Source organism: Pavona decussata, unplaced genomic scaffold (assembly GCF_977016875.1).
Source record: "Pavona decussata unplaced genomic scaffold, jaPavDecu1.1 SCAFFOLD_254, whole genome shotgun sequence".
NCBI lineage: Eukaryota > Metazoa > Cnidaria > Anthozoa > Scleractinia > Agariciidae > Pavona > Pavona decussata.
Genome location: NW_028145657.1, coordinates 3,178,591 through 3,198,164, shown reverse-complemented (window position 1 = coordinate 3,198,164; position 19,574 = coordinate 3,178,591). Strand labels below are relative to the sequence as shown.

The window sequence follows — 19,574 nt, the reverse complement described above, 5'->3', positions numbered from 1 at the left end:
TAGAAAAGGGGAACTGGTAAAGTAAGAAGAGAATCAGGCGCGCGCGCGAAGCGAGGGTCCGCGCTACCCAGCTCGCTTCGCGCGTGATACCTTATAACGACTATTCCAGCGAATCAGAGGGGATCCAACCAATGGAGGAGGAGCTAACAACCCTTTTATCCCTCCCATCCTCATGATATGTTTTCACAGTTAAATTTTATTACGTAATGTTTTTGGTATCCGACCCGTTCAATAACATCGAAAGTTGAAGAGAAAGGTTTCGAAACCCATCGCGAACTTCTACTTCACGGTTTGGTCCTCAACTTGTTCACATAAAGAAAGAAACTCGGTTGTAATTGAATTTCGAAATTGCTGCCTTTGTGCACGTGTTGCGTTTTTTATCAGTTTATTATTATTATTATTATTTATTATTATTATTATTATTATTATTATTATTATTATTATTATTATTATTATTATTACTATTATTATTATTATTATTTTGGACATATTCCGGTGTATTCTGATTTTGGACCATCCGGAATATGTCCCCTCCCCCCCCCCCAAAAAAAAAAAACAGCGCCCTTAATTGGTCCCTTATTGAGCGGCTCGAAACAGAATCGTAATCTTTCAGACTATGAATTCCTCACAACAGAGTTTTTATACTCAGTACATTTTCATAATTTTTTGATGGGGTATTCCGGTATGCCAGGGCTTAAGAGGAATCAGGGGTATCGAGGAACTCTTATAAAAATAATCTAATATGCAAAGAGCATTGGCCCGATCGCGGCGCGGCAGACATGCAAGTGCACGAATATTTGTAAAGGTGGGGTACTACAAATATAAATAGTCTAAAAAGTGCAGTATAAAAATAGAAGGAAATTTTGTTCAATATACATGGCTCGCCAGGAAAGGAGTTCCAATCTACTCATTCTTTAATTCAGTTCCTGCTATTAATGCCGCGTAACCTAGAGCAGATGCGTTTTGCGGCTCAGCTGTACCGCCAGCTCCGCGGCCGATGACACAAAAGGCGTCCACTCTTGCAGGCTAGCCATAAAGCTGAATAGCCCAATTTCGATATTTGAAAATTCAGCCTGAAACAATAACATCACTTCGAGGCTCCTGGGAATAATCTCCGGAGCCTCGCAGTGGTGTTTAGTGTTTCGGGTTGAATTTTAATATATCGAAATTAGGCTATTTGACTTCGTATTTTTTGTCGCCCCCATCATGGAGGGACTAATTAACACGGAGCGCTGCCTGGCCATATGACGTTTAATTGGTATCATATTCCAGTGTATCCTAGCGGTCATCACTTTTCAAGAGGAGATCGTGTAGCAGTCAGAAAACGGCTTCCTAGAGTTGAAGGATTTCTCTCTATTTCCTCACCCCCCCCCCCCCCCCCACCCCGCACCCCCTCCTCTTCTTTATGATAACATGATATTTCTTATTCGCCAGGATTGGTTTGTCACCTCCAGGCCCCTAGGGAATCGCATCTTTGGCCTCTCCTCCCATCTGATAAAGGGTCTAGCCTGTGAGTAGGGGAGCTGGAATCTGGAATCTGGGTTAACTTCATTCATTCCCAAGTATCAGTAAAAATTTTAACCAGTCCTTAGCCATTAGTTTATTCGGATTATTCTGCGGTATCCTGTTTTGAGCTGACATCAGAATTTTGCCGGTCAAAAAACGAATGTTATTCTTGTTTCGTAAGACATAGGTCCTCAGTTCTGATCGAAAAGAGCTTTGACCTGTAACCTTGACTCTTTATTGCATTTATGATTGTAATCAGTTTGTTATAGTCTTTCAATTTTGTAATTTCTTCCATGTAAAGACTCATATCCATTCTCTTGTACGTACGCATTTTCAGTTAGTTGTCCTACCGGTTCCCATACATGAGTAACTTTATAATCATTATTTGATTATTAATAGCTTTTTTGAGGAAGCCTAATATTATAAGCTTCTCTTATAAGCCTTATACCTCCTTATGGTTTCGCGGTAGCCTCTTCCTCGCCACTTTTCTTGCCGGTGTGTTCAGTATAAGTACAAATTTTTTTTATATCGTTTGTGTGGTAAATAAAGTGGACTTGACTTGAAAGCATCTACCTCACCATTACGCCCAATCGAGCTTACCTTTCCACGACAGCCATCCGAAACCTATCCATCAGGCGACATTCCGATATGGGAGGCTTTCCATTTTTCAAAACAGGCCAGCCAAACAGCTCAGTTCCATCATAAACGGAATGTACTAATTACTTATTAAGTTCTATCCTGGTCCTTCGAATTTCTTCAAAATAGCGCGTACCGTTTTCGAAGTGATTTTTTTAAAACGATTTTGCAACACCATCGGCATCAAAATGACGCAATCGATTTACAGACTGGCTGGTCTGGCCGGCTAAGTCCTGACAAATGGAAAGCACTCAAAGTGTAATCCGGCAATTGATGGTCTAGTCCACTGCATTCCTACGCTTACTTTCCAAACATCAGTCGTTGATGTCGGGCTCGTAACTACGAATGGAACATGATGGGCTAACGATTTATGAGATAAAAACAAAGGAAAAAATGTGATCTTGCGATATAAGACTAACATTAAGAAAATTTAAGTGCACAAACACATCATTCATATGCATTGCCGTAATCTCGTACCCAGATCTCCCACGGTCAGGTCACACTTCCAAACCTGCAGTGGGATCTAGGTATGATATTAATGCATTCTATGATACGGTTTATGCAGAACAGTAGATTCTTACCAATGTCCAGTATACATGATTTCACATGCTTCCATTAGTGTGCTAGGCAAGGGAGCACAGTCAAACCATACTCTGTTTACGTGTGGTCAGGACTGTGCTTTCAATGGCCGTGTCGGTTATGTAACTTAAGCCTACGTTTTTCAGGTATTTATTGTAACTGTTTAAAATTGTAACGTATCTCGCCACAGGGTCAGTCTCAAACATACCCTGAAGAGCAAAGGCCGTGCCTTTCGAAATATTGGAAAATATACTTCCCTGACCGTGAAATCAGCCTCGCCCTTTTTTTAGATTATTTGCTTTGCAATTTTTTTGCTGATTAGATCCTTCACTACAGGATCCGATACTTATATTTTGTCGCAGTGGCCCTTGCAAACACAGTGTATTACTGGTTTAATAAACTGAAGCCTTACTATACTAATGTTTTGAAGCTAATTAATGTAAGGGTGTGTTTTCGACTTTAATTTTAAAATACATTTTTTATTTCCTTTCGATGGTTTTGATGGATATTTTCCAGATTATTTGAAATTTTCCTGTCGTTCCTGAAAGATTAGAGTTAACATTTGCCGCTGTGGACGGGTTCGCCTACTTCCTTTAATCTTGGTTTGGGCCTCCTCAAAGGTTGAAATCAAGGCAAAACCCTTAAGGATTTTATCAGCCTGATTGGTTTCCCTTTCTATCTTTTTTCTTAGAACACTACTTTTGTGTTGTTCTTTCCTGTTAGCGTATTTTGGCAAAACCAATTCTTATCTCTGGTTGGGACCATCTGGCCCTGGTTGAATTACGGTCGTAAACATGTTTACAGTACACTATAAAGTAAGGCGTGATTTGAGTGATACTTGTAGAGTAGACGTAGAATTGAGTAGAATTGTTGTCGAGTTGATGTAGTCAAGAACCAGTCCTTAAAGAACAAAGAAGAGCTACAAAGATTCCTGGTGCCTCGCTGCTGGGTCAAGCGAGTGTCTTACACTAAAACATTTGGGGCTTTTTTGACTGATTGAGATAAAAGTGCTCAAGAAATTGAACTTCATTTTCTTAGTCTGCGTTTGTTTGGTTGTCGAGAGTTTTATGCAATGATCAATTCAAAACTTCAACATCCCCCAGAGCAACCTCCTTTGAAAAATTGCCTTGTTCAACTACCCGCCCCACAGGACCAAATAGCCGTTCAAATGTTCTACCCTAGCGCCAATTTGACGATCAAATGCCACTCCCTAAAAACAAATGTTCCAAGTTTTGTCCAAATCAGTTATGTCTTTTGTGCCATATATCAGCTCAAATGGTTTTTACTTGAATCGATTCATGGTGTCGTAAATTTCATGTCAGCACCTTTATTTTTCTAACGTTTTAATGACATTTTACTCTGCAACCGCTTGAAGTTCAATATGAAGAATGTTAACAAACAAAATTCAAAAGTATTTTGAAAAATGTTACGCAAATTGGCAGCAAGACGATGTTGTTTCCGTTTTCTCACTGTAGACGAGACTAGATAGCGCCAGTTAAAACGAAAGAGTTTAATTATCGATTCCGTGTAAACGAAAGGCTTACACAAAAATGACCTCGGTACTGAGAACTGTAATCAGTGTAATCAGCAAGTTTAGATACAAAACCTCTTGCAGAATTAGAGAAAAGAATCTTGGAAAGGGATTCGGAGCCACCTTAATTTTCGAAAATTTAAGATGACTCGGGCTGAACCCCTTCCCTGAGAATTTTTTTTTTTCAAACTTTGCAAACTGAAAGTTGTACCTAAATATAACGATTACAGTTCTACAATAAAAACAATGGGAGTCATGCATTGAGTGATAACCACTCAAAGGTGAAATTAGGGGTGTTTTTTAAAAACAGGTTATACTGTTGCTGTGGTAACCTATTATGTTGAGGAAACGACCACAACTTGTTTGCCAATGTGTAGGCATTTCTTTGATACCATGATCGCTGTAAGGCAACTGATGAAGAGTGGTAGTATTGATCCATCAAAGTGCAAGTACTGGAAACTGCTGGAAACAAGTGCCAGCTTCTATAACAAGGAAAGATAAGGGAGAGAAAGCGAGAGAGAGAGAGAGAGAGAGAGAGAGAGAGAGAGAGAGAGAGAGAGAGAGAGAGAGAGAGAGAGAGAGAGAGAGAGAGAGAGAGAGAGAGAGAGAGAGAGAAAGATTAAAGGGCACTTTTGCAACGTAAAATAGGGCACTTTTGCAACTGTCGGGCACTTTTGCAACGTTGCTTAGGGCACTTTTGTCACTTAAGGCACTTTTGCAACATATCATAGGGCACTTTGTTCACATTAGGGCACTTTGGCAACGTGGATTAGGGCACTTTTGTCACATTAGGGCACTTTGGCAACAGGCATTTTGGCCACTTAACAAAGACTCCTTTTTAAGTTTAACTAGATCGAAACTTAGGTTGCCTATGCTTAAATACAGCACCCCTTTTTCAAGGCTTGTGCCAACATTCGGGTACAAAAAAATTGATGTTGAAATTTCCCATAAGCTTGCTTTTAAAGCCAAATTAAAAATGAAAAGTATATGTACTGGCCTGTTTACGGTTGCCTCCTTCCCTCAAACTTAAACATCTATCCATTTCATTCTTTTTTGGCGGTGGCGGTGGGGAGGGGGGGTGGTGCAGGCGGCCATCGGAAGCTATATATTAAGGTGTATAAGAAAAAAAATTTTAACGCGTACGACCTATAAAAAATGAGAATTTTTTAAGGACACAACCTACAAAATGTTTTAAACCAAAAGTAAATTTGAAAATCGCTGATTTATGCTCTAACGATTATTCGTAGCAAACGCATTCGCTAACGATTTTGTATGCGCTTCGCGCTAAGTTTGACTCAGCAAAAATCGCAAGCAAACTTCGCATCTCCTTTATTCTTGTACAAGGCTATTACCACATAACAACCATAGAATTTGACCGGACAGTCGTTTCTTACAGGACTTCCCCTGTTTCGAAGGCAATTCTTTTTTCCCATGCGTAAAAATTCCAAAAAGAAGGCTCGTGGCTTAAACTTTTGAAAGACACAGTAAAATACGGAGCAACTTATGGTATATCGGATCGTTTCATCTAGTAGGTGACGGCAATTAATTCTCCTTCCGCGGCTAACAGGTTTATTATAGGCGGCGTTTAATGACGGAGGAGAATACAGAGTACGGATTGCCGGGGTTGGAAATGAATTGCAAGTTATGAAGTTTTCCCCCTTGGTGAAATGGCTCGCACACCTCAATAAACTTTTTTTCTTTTATTATTTATTCCGCTTAGAACTACCATCTACTATCTCCCAAAAGAGCGACTATAATGTTCATAATAACCTCAACTTCTATGTAAATTGTTCCGATTCATTTTACCGGAATCTTGTTAATCAGTAACGGAGAATGGTTATTAAACGCTAAAGTGATTTACTTCACCCGTGAAACAGAAACTATTAGTGTGTGATATATTTTACTAAACTACTATACTATCGCGCACTATCATATACTTATTCTGTTATTTTCTCTTGTTCAACGATGACTATTAGACACTGCATATTAGATACCGTTTCTCGGATTAAGTAAAATCACTCTACTGTCTACTAATAAGTGTTGGTATGTAAAACCAAAGTTGAAAGAAGACAACAGAACATAACTTTGATCAACCAGGTCAGTTTTTCAGATGAAAAATGATGTTGTATTTTCCCACTGTCCATTTCAGTGGTTGAGTAAAATCACTCAAAAAGTGAACTTTAACTACATATTAGGATTTAGTAACACAACTAACAGTTCATAGTTTCCTCTTTTCCTGTACAGGATAAGATTAGGTAAAATAATAACAAATATGCTTGAGTGTAGCACTAATGATGATTTCCGTATTAAACGTAACATCTTGATGACGATTTATGATTACTATAGCAACGATTGCGTCTATAAAATAATGGTTGACTCTGATTTGTTCCCTGGGCGTATACAAAAAAGGCTCTTGAGCACTTAAATGTCTCACCAATATTTCGTGATCTGATTTAGTTGTAGTATTACGACATTTAAGGACCCTCTATTCTTAATCTCAAGTTCACTTTTAACCGATATATCGGATCATAATTACAACTCACTGATTATAAGGTATTGAAGGTGAAAATCTACAAGTTTTTTCGTAGAATTCTCATTACACACATAACTATTTCACTGAGTGGAAGGGGTGCCTGGAAAAAGAAGACCCAAGCAATATCTGATAAGTTGCTTGATTGTCCTTCTAACTTGCAGCGTATTCCCTTGTGAAACAGAAGGAGTATTTGACGTTACGCCAAAAGACACTATGGGCTCAGTTTACTCCACGCATCCCTTCAATTATGAAATTTTCTGTACTTAACACTTATTACGCACGTGCAACAATCCGGGGTTTTATAAATGCCACGCTTACTCTTTGCAGTAACCCTATCCTTAACAGCCACCATACATTGCGAAAACAAGCATCTAACGTTACAACTATTAGATTGGAAATCTCGCTGACGTTTATAAACTTCAAGATCTAGTAATGTTACTACTCTTGCAGGAAGCAAATGTTGATTGAACTTAGTAAAGGGTCGTGATTGTACCAGTATGTTTGTGGTACAAATAAACAAAAGCATACCTGCAATGTACGGTGGCTAACTACAGGCCTTTTTCTTTGCACTACTAGCCCTGTAGTTCAAAAAGCTAAATATTGAATCTAGTTTGATCTAAGAAATCTAGGATTCTTTAGGTGGAATTGTGCTTACGATTCATCCTACGCTCGTATTTTAAACGATTGATGATTTGTTTCAAGGTGAACATCTGTAGCATCTCTCTTCCCTCTTCCTCTTTGTTTAGTAACTTTTGAACAACAGTTTGGGAAATCACGCCTGATTTTACCATTCCACCACAAAACTGGAGTAAAAACTTTCTGTGCTCATCAGTAAAAATATTTCTACTCACATAGCTTGAGTTTGAGGGATAGACACACATAGACACGCTGCTGTCATCGGGTGAAAAGTACCGACACATCTTGTCGTTTAAAGTTTCACTTTCTTTGGGCAATTCAGGAGGGGGCTGGTCGTCAGCCATCTCTGACATTTTGCAGCTGGTGTTGTCGCTTAAGCGCCACTCACTACGAATCTTGTCATACACCTTTCTCGAGTCTAGAAAACGGAGCCTAGGATGGCCTTGAGGCAAAGGCGTTTTTGAGGAACTTGCCAATTTCATTCTTTCCGAGGGGCCTATCCAGATACCCTACTTCGTCACTTGGTTTTCGTCGGTGATTTAGGGCGAGATAAAAAGGAGCATCTGGATCTAACATGGCTTCGGAACGATGGCTTCGAAACACCTTGTAAAATTCAACTGGGCATCTTCATTTGTTTTTGTTTTTGTTGATCAGACTTCCTTTTTCACGCAAGTGGCGTTGAAAACTTCGCTGGAAGCCGCTTGATGTACACAGTTCGTACTCGGTGCCATCTTGTTTACGAGCGGAGATAAAAAATTCAGACAAAGGAAGGTCGAGCTCGTTGGCAGGTATGTTTTCAATTGCTCTAGACTCTTTCATTGACTCACAAAATTTCTTTCTTGCGTTTAAGTCGCTCTTAGTCTTGTATTGAGAGTTTTTGGATTTTTGCGCTTGCAAAAACTTCTCAATTTCGACTTCATCTTTGCTCGTAGCTTTCTCGGCTGGATTCAAATTTGCAACGTTTGCTCATTGTCTTTACCTGCTTCCAAGTTCAGGGCTACTGGTTCTTCCATTTAGTACTGTATCAACAGGAACAAGCCAATTTTTTCTTCTTCTTTTGTTTGTATTTTTTTGAGGACAAATGTTACATTAAATCGGTCTAGATGCCGGTCTAGATGGGAAAATCTAGACCGCCGTCAATATCAATTTAAGCCAATCAGGTTCTTGAATTTGATCGTTTCCAGTCCTTTTGAGACACGGCCATATAATAATAGCTCTTATTAAATACCGGATATAAAAGGGCGGAAAAAGAGCTGTAATATAATTTTTTCAAGTTAAAAAGCTTTAAAGCTCGAGTAAATTTTTCTGCCCACGTGTACATCAACAATTGCGTCAAGGTTGGGACCGTTACAAAAGCACTCTAAAACTTTTCCGAAAAAGGTGGATCAGTGATAAATGGCGATTAACTTCATAAAAACAGCTAAGCATTAACCGCCTCCATGTAATTGTAGTGAGCAAAATTAGAAATTTTCTGCAAAATCGTTCGAAGACGCTAATTCTTCCGTTTTTAGCGAGGGCACTTTTGTAAGTCGGACTATCGGTAGATGCAAAAAGGCCGAGAACGGCAGAGTAATATCGTTTCTTTCAGTTAAATAAGTTTTAAATCTTAAGTAACTATCTCAGCTCTTAGTGTACTTTAAGAATTGCTTCAAGTTTGGGACCGTTGCAAAAGTGCCCGAAAATGTTTTCGAAAGAATAAGCCAGTAAATCTGCCATAAAAAGCCCACAAATTAATTTGGAATTAACCGTCTCCATGTAAATGTATTGGGAAAAATGAATATTTTTGAAAGGCGTACGAAGACACACTGATTCTTCCGTTTTTTGCTCCGTTTCTAAATAGGGCACTTTTGTAACTCGGACTAACGGTAGAAGCCCACAATGAAAAAAAAAATGAAAATAAAATAATGAATGGCTTTTTCCTACAAACTTGGATTTGGAAAATAAGGCTGAAGTGTTTCTGTAGATGTTTTTAACCCTTTTGAGCTCGAACGTTTGCCTGTTTTAAAAATTATCAACCAAAGCGCTCAAAATTCATGTTGCGTTGATTTTTGATGTCAAGAAAAGTTCACAAGTCTATGAAGATGTATATGAACTCATGCGATTTTTTTTACTCAAATTTTTTCTGAAGAGATTAAATTTTGGAAAGCGAGAGAAAGCAAAGAAAATGTCTAAAGGCCTGGATATCATGTTAGCCACGGAAAAACGAACAAAAATTGTGTTAATTTGGGCTTTCCAAGGCGTGGGGCACTTTTGCTGCCGGCACGGAAGAAAAAAAATCGTATATAATTTAATTTCAATGATGAGCAGGTATAGTTTTAACATGTTATAATACATTGAATATTCTTCATTTATACGGAAGGAAAATGCCAACCAACGCATCCTGTTGAAGTTATAAACGAGAGACTTGAAAGTGAAAAAAGTGCCCGACTTTCAATCTTTAGAGAGAGAGAGAGAGAGAGAGAGAGAGAGAGAGAGAGGGGGGGAGGTTGTGTACTGATGGCTGATCCCATCTTCGCTTTTCCTCTTTATATAGTCAGGAGTGTGGTGGGCGGCGGCGAAAATTCAATTTCCCTGTTAACAGAATGACGCAGCTCAACTCTTTTCCGATGGGGTATGCTCAGGTTGGCTCATTTCAAAGCATGCACCTCAGTCTCTAGCTAATAAACATCTTTATCGTTTATTTCATACGGTAAATTCAGAGGCCAGGGAAAATTTCCTGCGGTCATCACTAAAAGGCACCCCCTCGTGTCACGATTCAAAAATTAGTTCATTATCGGTCAAAAACCAAGAATTAGCCAGTTTCTTCCTGCTAAAAAGAGGCTCCTGGTCTAATTCCGGGAGACTGGGGTTTTTTGGACAAGGTGAACTGAAACTTTAAAAGGGAGTATAAATAAAGAGAAAAAGCAGAATTTTAGTGGAAGACTTTCCCACAATTTTATTTGCAATAACAAGTTATACACTACAACAATATTTTCTTGTTTCTTACTCTGAGATGGCCTCGTCTTTGACAAAAGCAAATAATAGCGCTAAATATCTCCCAGCAGCTTTTAAAATAATTGATACATCTTATAACAACATTTCAAATTAGACTCTCTCTCAATTTCTGCACACACTAAAACGTGTGGCGTTTCAAATGTTGATAGAGTGCCGTCGAATGACATCCACGTTGAACGCGGTTGCGTTCTACTATTTGGCTTAAAATAATTGCCATCACTACGAAAAGGTTGTCTTCAAACAATCAATTAGGTTGACAGCACGATTTGAGTCAGCTACATGCTTCCGCGTTTGGCAATAGTTGTATATTTTTGATTGGTGGGTTATAATGAGGCCATTCAAATTTTTGCCGCCAAATTGGCTGGCTCTGTCACTGACGTCATACTTGCAGAGCTCAATTGAGCACTGATCTTGACCCATATAACTAAATAGGCTCTAAATGCCTACCGGCTCAACAATGTACGTTTTCAATATAATTTCAATAACATCTTTACGTCATGCAAAGAGCTTTTCCACTAAAATCTAAACCAGGTTACTATCATTTTTTTACACTCATACACAATTACAAAGATTACAATCATAAAAACATCTGGCTGAAAATACTAAGTACATTATTGGAAAAATGTGTATAACCCCGGTGTTTAAGGCCAAGAAATGAATACAACTCTATACTTCGTAGATTCCATTCACAAAAATATATTAAATTTGCATGTAAAACAAATTAACTCTATGAATTTAAAATGTAAACCTAATTTTTTGTGGCGGATAGACGAAGCTCAGTCGTCCAATGTAAAATATGCTAGACATAATTCGGGAACGTCTTATTATATCTTTGTTGTTAATCTACAAATATATTTGCTCATCTTTGAAACGAATTCTGTCATAAATGTAATATTTCTCCGGAATATTTAGTCAATAATATTTCATATGAGTAGAAAATATCACGATTATATAATGTCGTAATAAACGACATTTAAACTGTAAAATATTTTTTGGACTTGTCAAGAAAGATGGCAAGCCTTTACACTCCGTTAAGTTTGTCTCTATAAAAACTTCTGTCTTATCACCAGAAATGAAAACAAGTTTCTTTTATACTGATCATTATCTATACTATTTCCTTGATGGCTAAAGTAATCTTAGTCTGATAATTATAACAGAATATTAAATGGTCCACATAAATATGACAATTAGGTTTCAATGCGGCCGGTGAGGCTAGAAGATAACTTTTTCCCACGTTTTATCGTCTATGCAATACTTTACATTGTTTTAGAGAACTTGTAGGGATGCATTTATCATTCCACGATTCCAAATTAATATCTATATCTATAAACAATATTTCCAAATCTGATGGTAGCATAAAGTTAAAATACGGAGAATGAGATCAAAAGATGACCATTCTCTTTGTTTAGGTAAACAAAAATTCACAGCTACTTGGTAGCTAATAATTAAACTTAGCATACATCAAACCGATGGAGAGTGTTTCTCGTGCGCTCTGATTGGCTATAGTATTTGCTATTCACCGGCTACTGGCGGTAAGTTGCGAGCGCAAGGAAACATGGGAAGCTGCTTTGCGCGCCTGGTGAATTCGTTCCCAAGCTTGCCCTCGATCAGAAAGTACCAGAACCAGAGTACGAGGTAGGCATTGTCGTGGATTTCGCTCGCGAGTTTTTCCGTGCCAATTTGTGACTAATTGAGGTTTGCTATCCACTGGTTTGCTATATACTAAAAAACTTATTCACCTCAGTGTCGGTGAATTACCTCGCCCCGATATCTACCCGTGTCCCCCAATCTATGGAGAGCATAAGTGGAGGTGAATGAAGATAAATTTTAAACTGTCTTGAGTAGGGCTTCTTACACAATATTTGCTACTTTGAAAGCACTAAATAAAACAAATCTATCGAAGGAAACTGCTTTCAGTTGATTAACCCAATTATTTAAAGGTCATTAATCCTGAGTGAATTTAAAACGCCTGCACATCTTAACTCTGTTGTGCTCTGCGGCAATAGTAGCCCAGACCCTTGCACTTCTCACAGAGATCTTGAGGATGTTCCTTTGTCTGATCCGATACGTCGAGCCCATCAGGTTTGTCCAGCGGTCTCTGCTTGTGTGGATATACGTTGATGTAACACTTGATGCATTGTTGCCCTGTGTTCGCCCAGCTATTTCCACTCATCCACTTTCGTTTGCACAGTGGGCACTTGAACTCTCCAAAGCATCTTTTCTTTCCTTGGTACGGAGTGAGGCCTTCGCCTTTTGGTCTGGCCTGAAAAAGGAACAAGCAGTAAACCATGAATAAATATATAACAAACAACTACAGTGTGTCGGCACCCAATTCCCCATCCTGCTGGGATGACAACTTCACAGCCAAGTGAATGGGCTGCTTGATTCGGAATCCCAATAAAAAACCTATAATTATACATCTCACCCATAATATACAGTAATTCAATTTACAGATAAGAATACAGCCTGCAGTCAGGTTTGTTCTTTTTTATTTTTCGTGGACGAGTGCTGATTATTTGTTTGGCTGCCATTTTGATATTCTTAAAACGTTGGGGATTGGGTGAAGGGAAAGCCTGTCACTCACTCCCTTGACCGCCACTGTAGTCCGTTTCACTTTTAGGTGTGCGATTTTTACCAGACTTAGATCCTTCGTGGAAGAACGTCTGCGGAGGATAGTAGATTATGTGCAACCCCACTAAAATGCACCGGAAACAATAGGTCATTTCCAAGTCTCTTTGAACCTCGTTATGAAAGCGAGGCTAAGTGTAAAGTTTCTAAAACTAAATTTCCATATGACAAGCTTTGCACTTAGCCTCGCTTTCATAATGAGGTTCACAGCAACTTGGAAATGGTGCATGAAATGTCATATTTTAGAATTTTTAATTTCTTCGCCCGAAAGGGACTGGAAACGGTGGCGCAATGTTGCTTAGCCTGTCAACCGCGGTCAAACTAAAATAACCTAAAGTGGTTACGGTACATTCGCATATGATTTGATTCGTTAGTTTTGTTTTCCTAATCGAGTTTTAAGATCTTTAAGATCTACCTTACTGTTTCTGGCGTTAAAATAAAAAGTTAATGTCGTTGTTAGCGTGATACCGAAAATTATTCATTAACTATGAATTAGAAAACATAAACTTTCTGATACAACGTGAAGCTTTTAGGTCTCCGCAAAAAAACTCCAAACTTTGCCAAGACAAAAAGCAAGGAGTTGATATTTTGCCTGAATTAGCTCTCAGAATTTTCGTGTTATCAACGCTGAATCACAAATTAAGCCGCTTAGACTTCAGTGCTTTTAGGCTTATGCTCGGTATACAAGATGTAATTATAATGGAAATAGTGAGATTCTGTCGCATGTCGATAAATCTTTCAATTCAATAGAGAAAGCTAATATATAAGTTTAATAACAAACGCAGTTACAGCTATAGGGTACAGGTTATAGTTCATTGCTTAAGTTCATTATTTTAAGTGGAAACTCGCTCTAAGGCAAAAATCAAATTAACATTTTTAAAATTTTTATTCCTATCGGCTATAGTTCAAGGTCGCTTTCCTGTTTGCCTTACGTGGCCTTTTATGGTTTCTAATAATTAGCCGAAATTGAATCTCTGGAAAATTCCCTACTATTGAGGTAACACTATATGATAACCTTGGGACATAATGTTATGCCAGGAAACCTTGAGTTTGTTGTCTTGATGATTATTGGGACCGAGTTTTAAAGTTTTTTTTTTTGTCCTTCTTAGACCACCACGAAGGTTATTTTATGCTTTGGTGAACACGCTGCTGGAACTGAAGACGCAACATTCTTTAGCTTGAAACTGGAACATCTGAAGCTTCTTCAAGGTCAACAAATGCATTTTTTGCTAAATGTTTCCCGGTATGCATGCCTTAAAAGCGACAAAATTAGATCATATTGTTTTTGGACAATAATTAACAATTATTCCACGAGCGCGCGTTGGATAGATAGCCAATGAGGCGCATAGCGCCGAGTTGGCTAATTAATCATCTCGACCACCTCATATCCATCAAGCGCGAGTGGAATATTTGTTTTATTGAAATAATCAAGAAATATTCAGCTAGCTAGATCTTGCTGATTTCGCTTTGCAAGACTAACCCGCAGAAGACAATTTAATGATCTCTATTTCTCTGGCATGGTATAATGGCTCATATACCATGGCCGATAAGCCAATCAAATCCCTGGAATTTCATTATACAATGATCCAGTTTTCAGTTAACTCTTCTAAGTTTTGTCTTTCCAACTTTTCCAAAGTAGGCCGCACACAAAGTAAAGAGTGCATTACACTATTCGGATAGGGCTCTCCTGTTAGCTCCTCTTTCTTTCATAGTGGCAAATCCAGGCGAAGGCAACAGCACGTTTCACGGGGGAAAAAATGAAGGCCATTCACGAATCACGGAAATACCCTTTATCACCCTGAAATATGAGAGACTAGAGCTCGGGAATATTAAACAGTGACAAGAAAATCCATATTTACGTACGTCGGAAGTTTAAATGTCGTAAGAAAAACCATACACCGTATTTGTTTTGAATTTCAAGCTGCGCTTCGTTGGACTAAGGCCAGACAAAAAAAAATATTTGGAGACTTAAAATTATGCTTTCTCTTGTTTCAAGATAACTGATCGATACGATTTCATCAGCTCAACAAGATTAATTCTGAGATATTAGAGACCAACGAATATAGAGGTTAAAATACAAAACGACCTTTTTTTCCCCTAAAATCACATGTAAATCGTTATATATTAGGTTTTCAATAAAAAAAAACTGTATTCAACGATAGCCAGTTTACTCTCAAAACAAGTTTACTGGTCTCCGACTGTCTATCCAAGAAAATTTCCGTAATTATTTACAAGTTCAACAATTTCGTTACCAACCGAGCTCTGAAGTTCAACATAACAAGCACAGATCGAAAGCCACCCAAGTCGTGAAATAAAAACCTTTCGTTTTTCTTTTTTCGAGTGAATACTCAACGTTGTCGCCTGACGGGAGGTATTCACTAACTCAGTCCTACAACTACAAGCTGAGAAAAACATTTTTAAAATCTAAATACAACTCGGAAATCAGTTAGAGAAAGGTTGAATCATTTGGCCCTACCAATGGCGTAAATTGCTAAGGTTGCGTTTGATTGATCGTATTCCGGAATAAGAATTGGCGCAATAGCCGTTAGATTTCTCTTTTTGGGTAAATTTGGGAAGGCATTTCTGCAAACGTTCGCTGACGCATGACTTAATTTAAGAGCGATTTTGTACTCCAGTAACTCCAAAACCTCTTATGACGAATTTCTAGAAATCATTGTAAGTATTTCTATTCCGGAATAGGGTCAATCGAAAGCACCCTAGCACTCAATTACAAAACGAAGAACGCAGTAACAATGTCCTTTGTCTGGCTCGCATTGAAGATAATATCATTACAAGTTCAGTTCGATAATTATCAATACATAAATACAATATGATACGATACAATATTTATTACGCTCGTGATGAGTGAATGGAAATAAAGCTTTATAACTGCTAATTAACTCACTGGATAAAAACTCTTCTACAAGAAAGAAAAAAGAAAACCATTTGCTGCTTTCATATAGCTATGGACTGTGGACTAGTTAGGATACCGAGATCTCAATGGGTTTGTACCCCCTCGGTAACCAGGCGGTATATTTTTTTAAAATATCTATACAAAAACTCCATCCTATTTTCTCCGTGTAATTTCGCATTCGGTCGAACTTTCTGCTTTCATTCGATATCTTCATTTTAGCATAAGGCAAATGTTGTGTTAAACCTGTTTATCGGATTTTATAAGAAATCCGTCTGGCCAACGAAACACGAAAGCGAACTCAAGTTTGGAAAAACCAATAATTTAGGTAGCCAGAACGACTTTTAAAGCTTGTCCTACACCAATGCAATGTTACGTGTGACTTTATCAGTTTGTTTCGCCATTACGACTCACAACTCACGCACGAGGCGCTGTCTCGAAACGCTTCTGTTGCAGTAAGTGTTGCACAAAGTACAATCAAATTCTACTTCGTGCAAAACCGTTTTGAAAGCTAAACGTTGAGAGACATGTTCGTTCGAGGGCATGCAATAGAGGCAATTTTTCGTGCCATTTGCGTTGCAACAAAATGCAAGTTTGTAAGAAAATTTGCCTACTCGCCTTATCAAGAAGCTGACTTAAACACTCAAGTTGCCAAAACAAAAACGCGAGCCACGATCGAGTCGATCAAACGATGAAACACTTCAGATGATTTCCGCCCGAATTTTGTATTAAAGTTTGATGAAGCCTTCTGACGTCGCTACAAATCATTCGTAAGGACATGAAAAACGGAGGAGTAAATCCTTATCAGGTTCGTGCAACTCTGTTTTGATAAAGAAGCCTGGGGGGAGGAGGGAGGGAGGTGTGGAACTCGGAAGCAAGTGAAATGTCTACTCTAATTGTTTTGTTTTGTTTTTGGTTTGTTTGTTTGTTTGTTTGATTGTTTCCTTTCAGCAAGACCGTCAAAAGCTGATGAATAACGTTGTTTACTTTGGTACTGTAGTCTCTGGGTTGAAATAACTTGTTTGCGACTCGACTGAGACTTCGTAAATCTCCCATCTGCCAGCTGGGGTCTCTTGTTGCTTTCTGAGAATGCACAGAAGCTATTTATAGTTCTATAAAGAGTACACAAGAGAATAAAATCTCCAGGCTTAAGAGGGATTTGACGACTCAGACTTAATCCGGAAGCGGAAATCAGGCAAATAGAGTAACAACAAATCATATGCTCGGTTATAAATTATAATCCCACGTTCGAGGACGAAATTCTGGCGTTTTAGCTGTCAAAAGGTCACTTGGTTTTTTCTTTTTTTTTTCTCCACAAACGCTTTTCGTTTGACAACAATAAAAACAAAAGTTCACCCACCTGCGGACAATCCTTGATATAATGCCCTTTACAAAAGCACAGATGACACAAGTAGCCCTCTGGCGGGCGCTTGGGCCGTTTCTTCTGCCTTTGAAGAAGCAAGGTGTTCTGTAATGACACAGCAAGGCTGGATAATTCGTCTTCATCGTCCAAGGACCACGATTGCTGGTCATCTGCGTACAGAGATGGATCTAAATCTTCTAGATGATGATACAAGTCCGTGGAAAAAATCTCCAGGTCAAAATCGGTGTCAACCTTAGCTGATTTGAAGAAATTCTAAAAGAAATTAAAGACAAGAAAATTAAAGCAACAAACCAACACGTCGACAGGGTGTTTACGTCACTGCTCAGAAGAATTCATTTTAATGGATGCACTTCAGAGTTTCCGATCTAAAGGAAGAAGCTACATGACTCGACTTTTTTGCGCTAACGGGGGGAGAGCTTAACCGAGAATAAGTTGTGGAAGATCTTTAGAAAGATTTCCGGTAATATCGCATACTAAAAACCTCTTAAACAGCAAAGTCGTATCGCAGCTTGTAATAAAACTTAGCAAATCTAATTTTAGATAGGCGGGATTTATAACCAAATACGGAAGGATGGCTTCAAATGGCGCCAGTTTCACGGACTGAAAACATTTACTCCCATGAAACCGAGAAACATAAGAAAACATTGATTTGGATCATTTGAAATTGGCGAAGTAACTTTAAACCTGACTAAAAACATTTTGAAGTGCTATTTTTATCGGTGGTAGGGATTGATTACATTTAATATAGCCTGTGTATTGTTTCATTTACCCTCGGGCCCTTAACTTGCATGAGGAGAGCGCAATGCATGGTTTGGCCACAAGCCTGAACGAATTCAATTACCAACTGTGAGGAAAAGATCACGTGAGCTGTATTGACAGCTAAGTTGTACAAAAAATTGACGACACACGGAATTCAAAACATTTATTCTGCGAAGAAAACCGAGCCAAAGCCGTCTAGGAAAATAAAGAAGCAGAGTACTCGACCTGTAAATGGACCCTTGAAAAAGAAGAAGCGAGATCGGCTCAAAAACTAATATGGCGTGAATTTTTTTTGCCACCGCACGCGTTTAACAGGAAAGTGACAGTCTCATAAAAAATATATGACAAGCTCTTTCATTTTTGCTTGATGTTTATTTAAAGAAAAACAAGCTTCTAGCAAAAAGGTCTGCGAGGTCAAAATGATTCAATACTCTCTCGTGTAGAATATTTCACCGTGTGTTGATCACATGAGACTCCAGACGGAGCAATTGGATTCGTATGACAGATAAACCGAATAAACGACCTAAACAATTCCAGACAACTGAGGCAAGAAAAAACGCCAACAGTCAAGTAACCACATAGAATTCCTTTCGTGGCGTTATCAGAGGAAACAACTAGTTGTTCATTAATTGAAATTTTAGCGGCATCTGGCGAGTAAGGATTTTTTGCCGACAACTTGGAATTGGGTGTCACATATACAACATGTCATATCACATAAAATCTTTATGACGATCAGCAAAGTTCGATGTCACAACGGCATTTTTTGGCTTTCGTTTTTATATCCCTTGCTGCTACGCCAACATGTTCAAAAGTAGCGCTCTCTCTCACACACACACACTCTCTCAAATGCTTTGATAAAAGCGACGGTTGGCGAACAAGTTTGATACTTGATAAGCATAGCTTTCAAATATGCTAAGACTTACCTTCTCATTTTCCGCGTTGGTGAGGAAATAGTTTTGATAATTACTAGTTGGATGCGAAAAGATGGATGAAGAGAGCAGCGTTGACATTCCGCTGAAGTCTTGTTTGGGACGGGGGAAGACCATTTGCGCAACTGCGTTCGCGGGTGGATTGCACTTCTTCAATTCAGTCTGCGAAATAATTTTCCATGGCTTTTATAGCCATCAACTGTGCGCCCCTGAGGGGTACGCATTTCCGGTATTAATCAGCCAATGAATTGAGTGTTGTCTGTTTCAAATGTCATCGGGACACGCGCGCTTCACTGTCGGACAGCCATCTATATTCTTCAGCTGCGGTACTCAAAAGTGCAGGCAAACTTTGCCAACCGCAGAACCATAACAAAACACTCTGCTGAAAAATCCAACGGATATCCCCGCTAAATTTGTTTGCAAAAAGTGTTCATGTTTACGGCGTCCAAAGTCTTCAACGTTCCTATGTTTTTATCCTTTCAAATTTTTGCTGACCTTGTTCTATGAGACAGGCCGTTAATTGAATTAAAATCTGATAAAAAACTTCT

At 38.6% G+C, this 19,574-nt stretch overlaps 1 protein-coding gene across 1 annotated transcript; it reads right to left on the bottom strand.

Annotated features, from left to right (window-relative positions):
- Window positions 1–10,330: 10,330 nt before the first annotated feature.
- On the bottom strand, window positions 10,331–19,248 carry LOC146456613 (zinc finger CCHC domain-containing protein 24-like). The gene is made up of 3 exons (XM_085092672.1): window positions 19,021–19,248; window positions 17,315–17,590; window positions 10,331–12,678 (listed from the first exon to the last, which is right to left on the bottom strand). The coding sequence occupies exons 1-3, from the start codon at window positions 19,141–19,143 to the stop codon at window positions 12,394–12,396; spliced, it is 684 nt and encodes a 227-aa protein (XP_084948798.1). The 5' UTR covers window positions 19,144–19,248; the 3' UTR covers window positions 10,331–12,393.
- Between the last annotated feature and the right edge of the window lie 326 nt (window positions 19,249–19,574).

Excerpts from the sequence above, each read along its gene's own strand:
- LOC146456613 (XM_085092672.1), bottom strand. The coding sequence starts at position 19,143 with ATGGTCTTCCCCCGTCCCAAACAAGACTTCAGCGGAATGTCAACGCTG. Across the intron at positions 17,591-19,020 it reads CCAACGCGGAAAATGAGAAG|AATTTCTTCAAATCAGCTAA; the intron begins GTAAGTCTTAGC and ends AATTTCTTTTAG. Across the intron at positions 12,679-17,314 it reads ATATCAAGGATTGTCCGCAG|GCCAGACCAAAAGGCGAAGG; the intron begins GTGGGTGAACTT and ends TTCCTTTTTCAG.